The 14,981-nt window shown below is 31.1% G+C and overlaps 1 protein-coding gene across 1 annotated transcript in view; it reads left to right on the top strand.

Annotated features, from left to right (window-relative positions):
- LOC130217845 (probable phospholipid-transporting ATPase IIA) overlaps positions 1-14,981 on the top strand; it is a 102,054-nt gene that overhangs the window by 7,005 nt on the left and 80,068 nt on the right. Inside the window, exons 3-5 of the mRNA XM_056450059.1 lie at positions 2,694-2,807; positions 2,894-3,002; positions 12,384-12,442. Coding sequence (XP_056306034.1) covers positions 2,694-2,807; positions 2,894-3,002; positions 12,384-12,442 — 282 coding nt within the window. The remainder of the gene's footprint in view (positions 1-2,693; positions 2,808-2,893; positions 3,003-12,383; positions 12,443-14,981) is intronic.

The following is a 14,981-nucleotide window of genomic DNA, read 5'->3' as shown; positions in this document are numbered from 1 at the left end:
GAGGAAACACTGTTTTGTAATGTTTTTTTTTTAAAGAAGCCACTGCTGCTCACCAAAGCTGCATTTATGGGTTTAAAAAAGACAGTAAAAACAGTAAAAATTGTGAAATATTATTACAATTTAGAACAAATGCTTTCATATTGAATGTAGTTTAAAATGTAATTTATTCCTACATATTAAAGATGAATTTTTACTAGTCCAATTGCAGATTTACTTCTCAAGAAGCATTTATTTTTCATCATTAAAGATTTATTCACTGTAGTTCTTCGTGGACTAATACTAAATTGTCAAGATAAAGTAAAATAAAGACATTTATAATGTAAACTATTTTTATTACAAGTAAATATGATTATTTTGATATTTCTTTTCATTATAAAAAACTTGAAAATAAATTGTTTTACTTTCCATTGTTTGCAATTTGCAGACCTTTCAATGAGTTTGCCATTACATGTAGTTTCCAGAAAACTGAAGTAAGCAAAAAATGTTCAACATTGATAATTATAAGAATCATTATTGATGACCGAGTACAAATATTAATTGATCATAACAGATCAAATCACCATATTATAAAGATTCACAAAAATGTGCATCTGTTTAGGTGTGTCGTTGCTTTTGAGATCATGTGTTGGATTTCAAAGTATTCATTTTTGACTTTGACTTTAAGCAACCACCTAGCAACTGCCCAGAATTCCCTAGCAACCACAAAACCCCTTAATGTCAGCGTGGCAGATCTTTGGCATCTACCCAGATGAGCTTGATATCTTGGGAATGAGTTTTATTATTTATTTATTATTTTTATCATCAATGTTGAAACTTTTTTGCAGGAATAAAATGTTTTGCGACATTAATGTCTTTGCTGACACTTCTGATCAATTTCTAGCTCTTTGATCAATAAAAGTATTGAAATCTTAGTGACAAAAAACATTTGAGTATTATATTGTTACAAACTCACAAGGGAACTTAACATAAAGAGGACACATGAATTCAATTTCAGCAAACAAATCAATTTATTATAACAAAACAATCAAACAAATCACGTGTCATAACTAAACAAGAACAAATAAAGATTGAAAACTCACGTTCTGCAACAAAAATCCAACACTAACCAAAGAATAACAAACCCAAAAGAACAACAAAGCAGAATAAAAAATACTTCAGCAAAAAAATATAAAGTGACATCATGACACGCACAGAAAGGCAACAGCCGTAACAATATTTATGTATTGCGTATCAAAGAAACTGTCACACCATTGCTACTGTGTGTTACATTTAAACAATGTTTAAATGTAACACACATTTACACGTTTTACACAAGCATTACCTATTTTATTGAAGAAAATTTGAACATTTTGTTTCCTCACATCACCTTTTTAAAAGCAACCTTGACCAGATTGCTGTATGGAAAAGCCGTTTTTGCATTGCAAATGCTTTCTGCTTATTTTGAATGATTTGAAGGACAAACGATAATCCGAGTTCAATACCGAATGTTTTATAAGTGAGTAGAGCTTTGCCATATAGAGAAAAGCAAGCATTGAGGTGGATTTATGTAAACAATTCCTTTTACATCTGATTTGGTTCAAAATATTATTATTAACTGTGAAACTTATGAAAATATGTTGAGATGAATTTTAAAATGATCCAATTAAAGCTTTTAATTTAGCTAACAGATGTTTCATAGTAATTCTGTTATTTTAGAAATGCAAAATAGTTATGGTTTATTTAATATACAATATATAAATATGATTATTCAAATATTTTTTCTCTCTAAGAAGGAAGGAAAATAGTTTTAGTCATCAACTGATCCAAAGTGGCAGCAAATACATTTATAAATGAATTATGTTAAATTATGGTAAAATATTTAAATAAAAAAGTTTAAACATTGATAATAAGAATAAATGCTTCTTGAGACAAAAAGCAAATAAAATTCTAATGAATCAAAAGACTTAAGTAATCAAAATTCTGTTTTATTTCAGGAATTAATTTAGTTTTTGAATATATTCAAATAGAAAAAAAAAAGAAAAAAAAAAATCACAGTTTAAATACATTTCCGATCAAATAAATACAGGCTTGGTAAATTAATATTTAATATTATAAATTTTTTTAGGACAAAACGCTACATTATTAAAACCAGCCATTGGATAAAACGGCAAAATATTAATAATCTTAAAATAAAATAAATATATAAAGTATTAGACATTGCTTGAGTGGCGCTGTAGGGAAGTGGGCAGCGATGTTGCCTCACAGCAAGAAGGTCGCTGGTTCGAACTCTCTTCTCGAATTTCTGTGTGGAGTTTGCATGTTCTCCCTGTATCAGCATAGGTTTTCTCTGGGTGCTCCGGTTTCCCCCACAGTGCAAAACACATGCGCTATAGGGGAATTGGGTAAGCTAAATTGGTCGTAGTGTATGAGTGTGAATGTGTGTGCATGGGTGTTTCCCAGTGATGAGTTGCAGCTGGAAGGGCATCCGCTGTTCAAAACATGTGCTGGATAAGTTGACGGTTCATTCCGCTGTGGCGATCCCTGATTAATAAAGGGATCAAGCCGAAAATAAAATAAATGAATGAATAGACATTGCTTTACCAACTACTCTTGAGCTGATGAAATTTAAGTCATATCTGTTTTGAACTTAAATAGAGCCAGTGTCGTTTTCATTCATTTCATTTTTTTTAATTCATGTTGTTTTGTGTTCATAGGTGTTGTTTAACCAGTTCAAATACTTCTTCAACCTGTACTTTCTTCTGCTGGCCTGCTCACAGTTTGTGAATGAGCTGAGATTAGGGGCTCTCTACACATACTGGGTTCCTCTGGTGAGTCAAAACGCACTTCTTTTATTATATACATAGATAACTATTATGAATGTCCAGTCACATTTCAATGCATTATCATTTCCCAGGGCTTTGTTTTAATTATTACGATCGTAAGAGAAGCGGTTGAGGAGGTGAGATGTTTTCTACGAGACAAAGAGGTCAATTCACAGATCTACAGCAAACTCTCTACAAGAGGTGAGCTATTGCTAATGCGTTTTCCAGTTTGTGATGATCCATTTTTTATTTGTTGCATGATTTGATGTCGGTGAAATTGGACGTAGCTGGTTTCTTATGCCTGGATTTGTTAGTTAAATGTTTATTGTAAATGTTGTGAAGTGTGCAATCAGCTAGAGAGAATTATAGACTTGATTTCGATCATGTAAAAAATACAAAATAAATAACTAAAATGAATAAACCAAGCAAAATATTACAACAAATGTAACAGTTATAGGCTGGTTTTGAACATTTTGATGTTCGTGGTTTATTGTTTGACATGGATTTGATGGTTTCTTCAGCTTGATGCTTTTTTATGCTAGGATTTGTTATGTAAATGTCTTGCAACGAGTGCAATCAATCCCAGGCTATTGTTATTGTAAACCTAATTGGTTTTTTAAGGTGTAGATGGATTTGCAGTGTAGGTCTAAATGTGTTTTGCAGTGAGCAGTCAGATTGGGATGTACAATTTGTTGAAGAGTTTTTTTTTTTTTAATTTTCAGCTTTTGTTCTAGTTTGTTGTAAATGCAGTATAATTGTTTGGATACATTGTTTTCTTGTAAATCAATATGTAGATGTTGTTTGTATGTGTATTTATAAAACCTATTTGTGTGCGTTGAATGCTAGATGAGAGATTTATTATTGAGCAATTCTAGGCAATTGTCAACCTTGCCAAGAAAAAAATTAAGTTTTCACCAAAACAGAGAAACCGTTTCTACATTTTTTGTGTATGAAACGGTTTTATAGGGCACATAGTTTACCTCTTTTTTATGATTTAATGATAATATTATGGTTCTTCTGAGTGTGCCAGTTTAGCTTCAGTTTAAAACACAATTCAGATTTTTTTATTATAATGTGTTAAAAAGTGTCATGTTGGGGGCGTGTCCACAGTTCGCTGATTTATGGGTGTGTTGCTTCACATGTAAATTAGTTTCGGCTTCCCACCAACGTAACAAGGGGGCGGGGCCATGAGCTCACCCGCTCTGCGTTTGCAACAGAGTCTGACAGGCATACTCGGAGAAGAAGGAGTAAGAGGATCACCATTCAGTCGTGCATGTACGACTCTGACACAGACCAAGCAGAGAGTACAAAATCATTTGTGTCTTTGTACAGATTTACAGCCAGCTGTGTGCTAGTTTCAAGTGCCGAGCTTGTACACAGAAACCAATAACCACACACACTAAATTAACTTTGACTGAGGCACCGGATGTGCCGCTCGAAGCCGCGACACGGCACACCAGACACTCTGTAGCGCGGCAGAAACATGAAGTGTCCCGAATCGTCGCGCCACGCATTTTTGAATTCTAAACATAGGTTTCTGCAGTGGTCCGCGGCGCCCAGCCGTCGACTTGAGTGTACCCTGTTAGAAACCTATGTTTAGAATTCTAAAACGAATGCTAGTTAAGATCACAGGGAGCTTCTGGGATCGCGAGAAATGCAAACTGCTGAAGTATAAGGTAGACTCAATGAGAAGTACACATGTTTGCAAACCTACCTAAAGATACAACCAATAATTCCGATTAGAGCGATAATGTGGAGAATATTGATCTTGTGTTGAGCCCAATGAGCCTTGCATCTAAAAATAGAGCTAGGGTGTTCCTTTAGTGATATCGCTTCGACTCACGCTGAAAATGGTGGACGTGAATCAACAAACTGAGGATATGATGATGCGCCTGTCAATCAATATTGGTGGGCGGGGGGACCACACTCCTACGTAAAGTTGCGGTCGATCTGAAAACCGCTCCAATTGGTCCACCGTTTTTTATGTTGTTAAATTGAAAAAAAAGCACTGGGTGTGCTTATATCACCCCAATATGACAGTTTATACACCATACATGCACATATGTCTGTCCAAACAGCTTGAAAAGTAGATTTTTTACCATAGGTGCCCTTTAAAGTATTTTACTGTACTTTAAAAATGCTCGAAAATGTCTCAGCCAGTGTTTTCAAACTATTATATTAGATTTACCAAAGTCCCAAAAGTGGCAATTTCACATCTGTCACATCCATAACAGAGAGCTGTCACATCCATAATGCAATTTTTTCCTCATAAATGCAAAAATGTGAAATAAAATAAAATCAATCATTTCTGTTTTATAGAAAGCCAACTCTTATCCTTTTGATTAGCATTATTACTTTTGGGTTGTGCAGTTTAATTCACAGATTTTCTACAAAGTATGTTTTATACTGTAAACTTGCTGGCTTTTTGTCACATCCATAATGCATGTTTATTTCCCTCATTTAACATATAAAAAATGTTTACAGATTGATATTTTTCTGATCCCATAACTATGTGGCTAGTTGTTTTGGAAAATATAAACAGTTGCTTCAATATAATGTTAACATTTACTTTCTATGTGAATTTATGTTTTGAGTTTCACTGCACACGTCTCATCTATAACGCTTTAATTGCTCCATTGTAATTTTTCTTTTTCATATATTATTTGACTTTAGTTTTGATGAACTGAAATATTTTTGATGTCACTTTAAATTAATTGAACAGTTAAGTTTTACCATTTTACAAACATTGACGGATCTGACAGGAGCACTTTTAATTTAGCTTAGCATAAATGATTGAATCGGATTAGACCATTAGCATCTTGGACAAATTGTTTTTGATTAATTTTCTTCTTTGAAATTATGCAGCGCCTGAACATGAAGAAGAGTCTGGCTTTAAAGCTTTTTTTAAAGCTTTTTCACAGTCTAAAGTGATTCAGTGTTTTATGCTAAGCTAAAAGTGCACTTTGCAGACTTGGAGATTGACTAAATGGATTAAAAATGCGTAGAATAAAATATATTGAATAAAATAAAGTTGATAAAAATATCTTGAGGTGAATTTAAAAATGATCGATTAAAAACCTTTCCTTTACCTAGCAAAAGTCTCATAGTAATACTATGTTTTTAAAAATATAACACAGTAATATCTTGATTTATTTTATATGCAATATATAAATACCATAGATAAGCTAAAAGTGCTCTCCCCAGACTTGAAGATTGATTAAATGGATAAAAAATAGTAAAATAAAGTTAATGAAAATATGTTAAGTTGAAATAAAAAAATTATTCATTGAAACCTTTCATTTAACTAACACAAGTCTCATAGTAATTCTATGTTTTTAAAACACTGTAATGTCATGATTTATTTGATATGCAATATATACATATTATAGTTACTATCATTCAAAGCTAAGCTAAAGGTGCTCTCCCCAGACTTGGAGATTGACTAAATGGATAAAAAAAAATTGCTGAATAAAATTTATTAAATAAAATAAAGTTGATGACGAGGTGAAATTCAAAAATGATTGATTTAAAACCTTTCATTCAACTAGCAAAAGTCTCATAGTAATACTATGTTTTTAAAAAATGTAACACATTAATGTCTTGATTTATTTAATATCAAATATATAAATATTATAATATCATTCAAAACTCTGTTATTCATTCATTTTCTTTTCGGCTTAGTCCCTTTATTAATCTGGGTTCGCCACAGCGAAATGAACCGCCATCATTCAAAGCTAAGCTAAGCTAAGCTAGAAGTGCTCTCCCCAGACTTTGAGATTGACTAAATGGATTAAAAATTTGTAAAATAAAATATAATAAATAAAATAAAGTTGATGAAAATATGTTGAGGGGAATTTAAAAATGATTGTTTAAAAGCCTTACCTTTAACTAGCAAAAGTCTCATAGTAATACTATGTTTTTTAAAAATGTAACACAGTAATGTCATGATTTATTTAATATCCAATATATAAATATTATAGATAATATCATTCAAGCTAAGCCAAGCTAAAAGTGCTCTCCTCAGACTTGGGGATTGACTAAATAGGTTAAAAATGTAAAATAAAATAAAATGAAGTTGATGAAAATTTCTGATTAAATTGATGAAAAGTTGATGATGAAAAAAAAGATTAAAAGTCTTTCATTTAACTAACAAAAGCATCATGGTAATACTATGTTTTTAAAAATGTAACACAGTAAAGTCATAATTTGTTTGAAATGCAATATACAAATATTATAGTTAAAAGCTAAGCTAAACGTGCTCTCCCCATACTTGGAGATTGACTAAATGGATTAAAAATTTGTAAAATAAAATATGTCAAGTAAAATAAAGTTGATAAAATAATGTTGCGGTGAACAAAAGTATCATAGTGATACTATGTTTTTTTTAGTTTTTTTATTTAACACCGTAATGTCAGGATTTATCTGATGTGCACTATATAAATTTTATAGGTAATATCTTTCAAAGCTAAGCTAAGCTAGTGCCCTCCCCAGACCTTGAGATTGACTAAATAGATAAAAAATGTGTAAAATAAATATATTAAATAAAATAAAGTTGATGAAAATATGTTGATGAAAATTTAAAAATTACTGATTAAAAGCCTTTCATTTAACTAACAAAAGACTCAGTAATGCAATGTTTTTTTTTAAATGTAACACAGTAATGCCATGATTTATTTGATATGCAATATGTGAATATTATAGTTAATATCATTCAAGCTAAGCTAAAAGGGCTTTCCCAAGACTTTGTGATTGACTAAATGGATTAAAAATGTTTCAAATATATTATAAATATATTAAAGAAAATAAAGTTGATGAAAATATGTTGATGTTTATTTTTCCCCCCAATTTCTGTTTAACAGAGAGATAATAAATAATATTTGACTAGATATTTTCAAGACACTTCTATACAGCTTAAAGTGACATTTAAAGGCTTAACTAGGTTAGTTAGGTTAACTAGGCAGGTTAGGGTAATTAGGCAAGTTATTGTATAACGATGGTTTGTTCTGTAGACAGTCTAAAAAATTAGCTTAAAGGGGCTAATAATTTTGACCTTAAAATGGTTCATAAAAATTTAAAACTGCTTTTATTCTAGCCGAAATAAAACAAAAAGACTTTCTCCAAAAGGAAAAATATTATCAGACATACTGTGAAAATTTCCTTGCTCTGTTAAATATAATTTGGGAAATATTTAAAAAAGAAAAAAAAATTCAAAGGGGGGCTAATAATTCTGACTTTAACTGTAAATTTAAAAATAATTGATTAAAAGCCTTTTATTTAACTAGCAAAAGTCTCATAGTCATACTATGTTTTTAAAAATGTAACACAGTTATGTCATGATTTATTTATAAATATTGCAGTTACTATCATTCAAAGCTAAGCTAAGCTGAAAGTGCTCTCCCCAGACTTGGAGATTGACTAAATGGATTAAAATTTTGTAAATAATAATAATAATAATAATAATAAGTAAATAATTAATAATAATAAAGTGCAGTGTTTCTTTAAAGGGTATTTTTTGCTAATCAAAACTCTTTACATATAATTGCTATGTCACTGAAAGGTCTGGGAAATGGAAACAATAGCAAGTTATAGTGGCTTTTTGCTTTGGCGAGGCATGCTAAAGTATGCAGATGGATCTGCCATAAAGCAGACTGCTGTTTGTCTTTAATTTGAAGTAGGGATGTAAATTGTATCATATACTGAAGGATGAAAAGCATCTGACTATAAAAAACGAAGAGAACCTCCTGTCGTTTCCATCACAGGCCTTCCTTTGATCTAGCAGGCTCTCTTCTCTCATAAAGTCAGTGTATGGACGCTGGGCGGTAACGGCCCCCATATAAGGCTCACGGAGGCATTTGCTGGCTACATGGGAGGGCTCCTGATTGCCCTGCCCAGACCAACAGGGATGAAAACATCAAAGTTGATCATATTTAAACTGGCCCTCAACTCTTTTTGTTTTTAATAGAGTCGCACCATTAAAGGTGGGTGTGGGATTTATGGTCGCCGCTCACACCTTCCGGAGCAGAACATTAGTTTTTTCCCAGTTTCTGGAAGTTAAAGATTTAAGGGGGACTGTACTAAATGACCAGCCTGTGGGGTATGATTGTAACCCTGCTGATTATTGTTTAAAGCGGGAAAATAAGATGAAATACAGGTGTAGTTAAAAGAGTAATTAATCAAAACCAAATGCAATCAACATACAAGTATTTGTAAAACGATTTGTCTGAATTATTAGCCCCCCTGTTTATTTTTTCCTCTATTTCTGTTTAACGGAGAGCAGATTTATTTCAACACATTTCTAAACATAATAGTTTTATTAATTCATTTCTAATAACTGATTTATTTTATCTTTGCCGTGATGGTAGTAAATAATATTTGACTAGATATTTTTCAAGATACTTCTATACATCTTAAAATGACATATAAAGACTTAACTAGGTGAATTAGGTTAAATAGGCAGGATAGGGTAATTAGGCAAGTTATTCTATAACAGTGGTTTGTTCTGTAGACTATCGAGAAAAAAATACAGCTTAAACTGGCTAATAAGTTTTACCTTAAAATGGTTCATAAAAAATTCAAAAAGACTTTCTCCAGAAGAAATAATTTTATCAGACATACTGAAAAAAATAAGTTGAGAATGTGATTAGGGGACGTTTTTTTGGAAAATATCCAATCAGAATTAATCTTGGTGTGTGATGCATGAGGCACACACACATTTGAAAAGTAACTGATCCACAGTAGACACAGGATGCGTTTACATCATCATAAGAGTAGAGTGGATTTAGTTGACTAAAACTAAAATGATTCAGAACACTAAAATATGACTAAAACTAAAATGGTATTTTAGTCAAAAGACAAACACTAAATCAAAATTTAGAACACTAAAAAACACTACTTTGGAGAATGTTTCTGCTGGAGATGCTGTTGTCCAAAAAAAAAACTTAACACAAAGCATAAAAAAACAAAAAGCTACTGTGAAAAAAAAGCTATTCTATAACAGTGGTTTGTTCTGTAGACTATCGAGAAAAAATATAGCTTAAAGGGGCTAATAATTTTTACCTTAAAATGGTTCATAAAAATTTAAACTAAAATGGTATTTTAGTCAAAAGACAAACACTAAATCAAAAGAATGTTTCTGCTGGAGATGCTGTTGTCCAAAAAAAACTTAACACAAAGCGTAAAAAAACAAAAAGCTTATATATACGGTAGGTATGGTACAGCAGAACATTTTGACTGTTTTAAAACCTGGACTTTTCCAAATCGCGGTATACCTTGAAAATGGTTATCGTCCCATGCCTATATCAGATATGCCTATATTGTAAAAAATAATATAATAAAATAGTTAATATAGTTTTAAATAGTTAATAAAATTTAATCAAAAGAATAAATGTCATGTAAACTTGTAATTTAGTGGGGAAAAGTTGCCATTGCGAAACTGTGAGGATATGAACTTAGATTTAAATGATGGAAAAAGTTGCAATTACCTTTTTTTTTATTTGCTTATTTATTTTATCTCATGGCAATACCACAATATACAGGGTTCATACGGTCATGGAAAACCTGGAAAAGTTATGGAATTTTTACATGGTATTTTCCAGGCCTGGAAAAGTTTTGGAAAAACAGAAAAACCCACAAAGATTTGGAAAAGTCATGGAAATGACTTTAACAAATATCTGTACACTTGAATACAAGTTGTCTTTACTTCTTTTCTGTCCTTGGCCAAAGACATGCTCTCATATTATTAGTACTGCACTGCATAACCCAAGTCAACTTCATCAAATGAAATGAGTGTAGTTAACTCAAAATTGACAAAGTTGATTCTACTCATTTGAAAAGAGTTTTGAACTCAGTGCTGAAGGTAATGAGTTAATTAAATACCTCATTACTTCAACTTAAATGGAGTAAGTTCACAGTACTCATATAGATTAGTTTTTTTAACTCAAATGGTTTGTAGCAATCAGTTTCCTCAAACGGTTTGAGTTGCCTTAACTTATTGGGTTTTACAGTACTCAGTTGGTCTGAGTTCTCTTCATTTATCAGGTTTTACTGTGCTCAAATTGCTTCATTTACTCAAATGGATTAAGTTCACAGTACTCGTTAGGATTAGTTTTTGAACTTAAATGGTTTGTTGCACTCGGTTTCCTCAAATGGTTTGAGTTACCTTAACTTTTTGGATTTTACAGTGTGTGTAAGGATCATCTAAATACATACTAAATAGATATAGGAACACTTTTAAACCAAAGTAATTGTTGCGTGTTTTATGAAATGCTGTAATAAATTTGAATGTGCATTGTTTTTGTTATTATTTACCACATATACACATAGACATCACATGACATGACTCATTAAGTCATGAGAATTTACTTAGAAGTCCTGGAATTTTAGCCATAAAAATGTGTATGAACCCTGAATATAGTATCAAATTTAAGTGAAATAAAAGTAAGTGTCCTTTCATTCCAGAAAGAATGCACATATACATATGTGCTAATGTCTTACATATGCATTGGTAAAGGTCTCCACAGGGGTTAAAGGTCTGTGACCTTTTCCAAACAATTTTAGCTGTGCATTTTCAATGGAATGAGAGATGGTTCTCACAGCACTCTTGTAAAGCTGCATAGGAGGGTATTGTCTAAAAACAAATGGAAATCTCATATGCACTCAAAGCTTTTGACAAATCTGAATAGGGACTTAAAGAAGGCTTAAATATTTGAATCTTCACTGGAGGTTTGCCACGAAATATGCAAATCGAGGACCTGAAAATAGTTGAGCAGATGTGTTTTGTTTTTGTTTTACATTGATTCTTGTTATGCATGCTTGTGTATTGATTTTTCTAAAACCCCAAATCCTTGAAAACCTGGAAATAACTTTAAAGCGATGAAAATTCTTGCCATTTACTCACTCTTGAATTGTTCCAAATGAATTTTGAGTTTGTTTCTGTTGAGCACAAAAGAAGATATTTTGAAGAATGTTGGATAACCACTGACATCCAGTGCAGGAAAAGCCAATGCTATTGATGCCAAAGGTTACGGGTTTTCCATTATTCTTCAGTATATCATCTTTTAGTCAACAGACCAATAATAATAATAAAAAAACAGACATAATTTTCAGTTTTGAGTGAACTATTCCTTTAAGCTTATGATTTTTTGGGGGTAAATGTGCTTTGCTGTGATTTATGTATCTATTGATGTATCTATTTATCTAACTATGCTCTAAGTAAGCTTTCTGGAGGAATTTTATAATATTTATCATGCAAACTAAAAGATTGTATATGATTCTTTTCAGTGTTGTTTTTTGTACAATGAATGTTTATTAGGAAAACGATGTGATTGCATCTTATATCTTGCATATTTAGTATAGGTTTTGCCATGAATATAGCCAATGCTGCTGATATGGCATTAAAACATAAATTAATAAATGGCTGTGGGGACTCTTATTCAGTTGGAGATTTTCATTGCTTCTAGATGCTTCAGTATAGGTTTTAAAAGCTTTAAAATGATCATTGTATGCATCAAGCACTTTTTTTTCTTCTTCACACATTGTTTTTGAAATGCATCAGCCTCATTTTCTCTTTATCTCTCTCGGCAGGAACTGTGAAGGTGAAAAGCAGTGGCATCCAGGTTGGAGATCTTATCATTGTTGAAAAGGTTGGTTTGCTAATCAGCTCGCTCATTGTTAGGAATTGAGATCTTCTGACAAATGGCATCTCATGCCTCTCAATGCTTTAGCTGTTTACCTTCCCCTGAGATTAGGGGCAATTTGACCCCTGAGTGGGGTGGGAAGACATAACAAGCTTTATATGCATATGTAAAATGAAAATACTCAACCAATGGTCATTTTCAGATGAGATATTTAAAGGGATAGTTCACCAAAAAAAATAACATGCGACCATAATTTACTTGTTTCAAATGAGTTTGAGGTTTTTGTTCTGTTGAACACGAAAGAAGATGTTTTGAAGAATGTTTAACCATTGAGTAGTATTTGTTTTTCCTACTATGCATGTCAATGGCTAGAGGTTTTCAACATTCTTCAGAATATCTTCTTTTTTTGTTTAAGACAACCAAAAAACTAAAACAGTCAAGGGTGAGTAAAGGGTTATGACCGAATTTTCATGTTTGGGTGGACTATCCCTTTAACGGTTTTTGCCAAACTAGAGGTTAATTTGTTACAGTCTGAAATTTCAACATAGAATAATTATATTTCATTATGAAATTTGAAAACATGAAAAAATATGAAAATGTGAAATTTTTTTCAAGCAGCAAAACTGTAAAAGAGTAATACCCACTATTAAATGTGTGTATTTTAACATACATACATACATACATACATACATGCATACATACATATATTATATATATATATATATATATATATTTATATTTATATATTTATTTATATATTTATTTACTATATGTATATATATATATATATATATATATATATATATATATATATATATATATATATATATATATATATACTTTGGCAAAAATATATAAAAGTTTTTATACTATGCTAAGAAAAAAAAAAAAAAAAAAAAAAAAATATATATATATATATATATATATATATATATATATATATAATTTTTTTTTTTTTTTTTTTTGCATAGTATAAAAACTTTTATATATTTTTGCCAAAAAATATAAAAAAAACTTATTAGTCAAGTTTTTAAATCATAAACAGATGTTATATTCTATTTAGTACAGATTAGAATGGAATGAGTGGCTTATTTAATATTGCACAGATGTATGTAACACTGAACGACAATAAAACATTTTCTTCACAAAACACATGCATTTTAATATGTACAGTGCTCAGCATAAATGAATACAGATCTTTTTTAAAGGTCCTGTGAAGTGCTTTAAAATAATGTATTTTTATACGATGTTTTAACGTACTCTCAACTGAAACATGAAGAGAGGGTGGGACATAGTGTAGCTCCTCCACTTTTCTCCTCCACAGAATGCAGTCATTTTGCTTTGTTGATGATTTCCCAGGCCTTGTATAGTTCCGTCTTCTGTCCTTGTCTTTGGCTAGGCAGAACCTCGGTTTTTAGCACTACAAAGTTTTGAATCTGGTAATCATGTAACATTATTTCTTGTACATGACCACACAGAACAAAACTGTTGGCATCTAAAGACTTGTAGATCTTTAACTTCTCTCTTGTAAAATCACTTGGAGTGCTAAAATCACTTAGAGCTCCCGTTTTTTCTGCAACCTCGCTGCATGCGCATCCTGTATGTTTACAAACTGGTAATTTGTCTATAGCGTTTTGTTTGTCTATAGCATTTTGTCACAGCTCTTCCAGTGAGAGTGGTTGAGCTTTAACCTCTGAGGTTGAGGAATAAAAAGATAAAACTGAATTACAGTAGATCAAAGTCAAAATATTGTAGTTTATGTTGATTTCTCGATTATTCTAAACTTGCTAATGTTAGACTAAAATTATGAAAATGATTATTTTAAAAGCCTGTTATTTTATCAAAACAAACTATTTTATTAAATATTATATAGACAAAAATTAATATCCTTTTACAGATTCATAATGGATTTTTCTGTTTGTAGTTTTTGTAATAATAATAAATAAAAAAGGAAGATAATTAAAGCGAGTATTTAAAGTATTTTTTAAGCATTTTTGGTCATAAAACAGGATTATCATGAATAACTAAAAGTATTTTTTTTTTAGAAAAACTGAAACTAAGTAAAATATATTTAAAATTTAATTTAAACCAACTCAATTTATATTAGTCAAAATAAAATAAATAGACAAAAATTAAAAGAACTATATTCATTCAGTCAAAGCATTATAGTTTATGTCAATGTTTGTTTGTTTTTTAGGGGGGGGGGTTTGTTAGTTACTAAAATATACAGTTGATTAGTGCAAATTCAAAAAACAATTATCAAAATATAATACTATAGTAAATAGTAATTTACATTTCATTAATTCCTTTGACTTAGTCTCTTTATTCATCAGGGAACGCCACACTCATTCACACACACTCATACTCTACAGCCGATTTAGTTTATTCAATTCACCTGTGCCGCATGTCTTTGGACTGTGGGGGAAACCGGAACACCCGGAGGAAACCCACGCAAACATGGGGAGAACATGCAAACTCCACACAGAAATGTCAACTGACACAGCCGGGACTTGAACAAGTGACCTTCTTGCTGTGAGGTGACAGT

This window comes from Danio aesculapii, chromosome 23 (genome assembly GCF_903798145.1).
Source record: "Danio aesculapii chromosome 23, fDanAes4.1, whole genome shotgun sequence".
Taxonomy (NCBI): Eukaryota; Metazoa; Chordata; class Actinopteri; order Cypriniformes; family Danionidae; genus Danio; species Danio aesculapii.
Note: the sequence above shows the minus strand (reverse complement) of the source record. Positions and strands in the feature narration are given on the sequence as shown.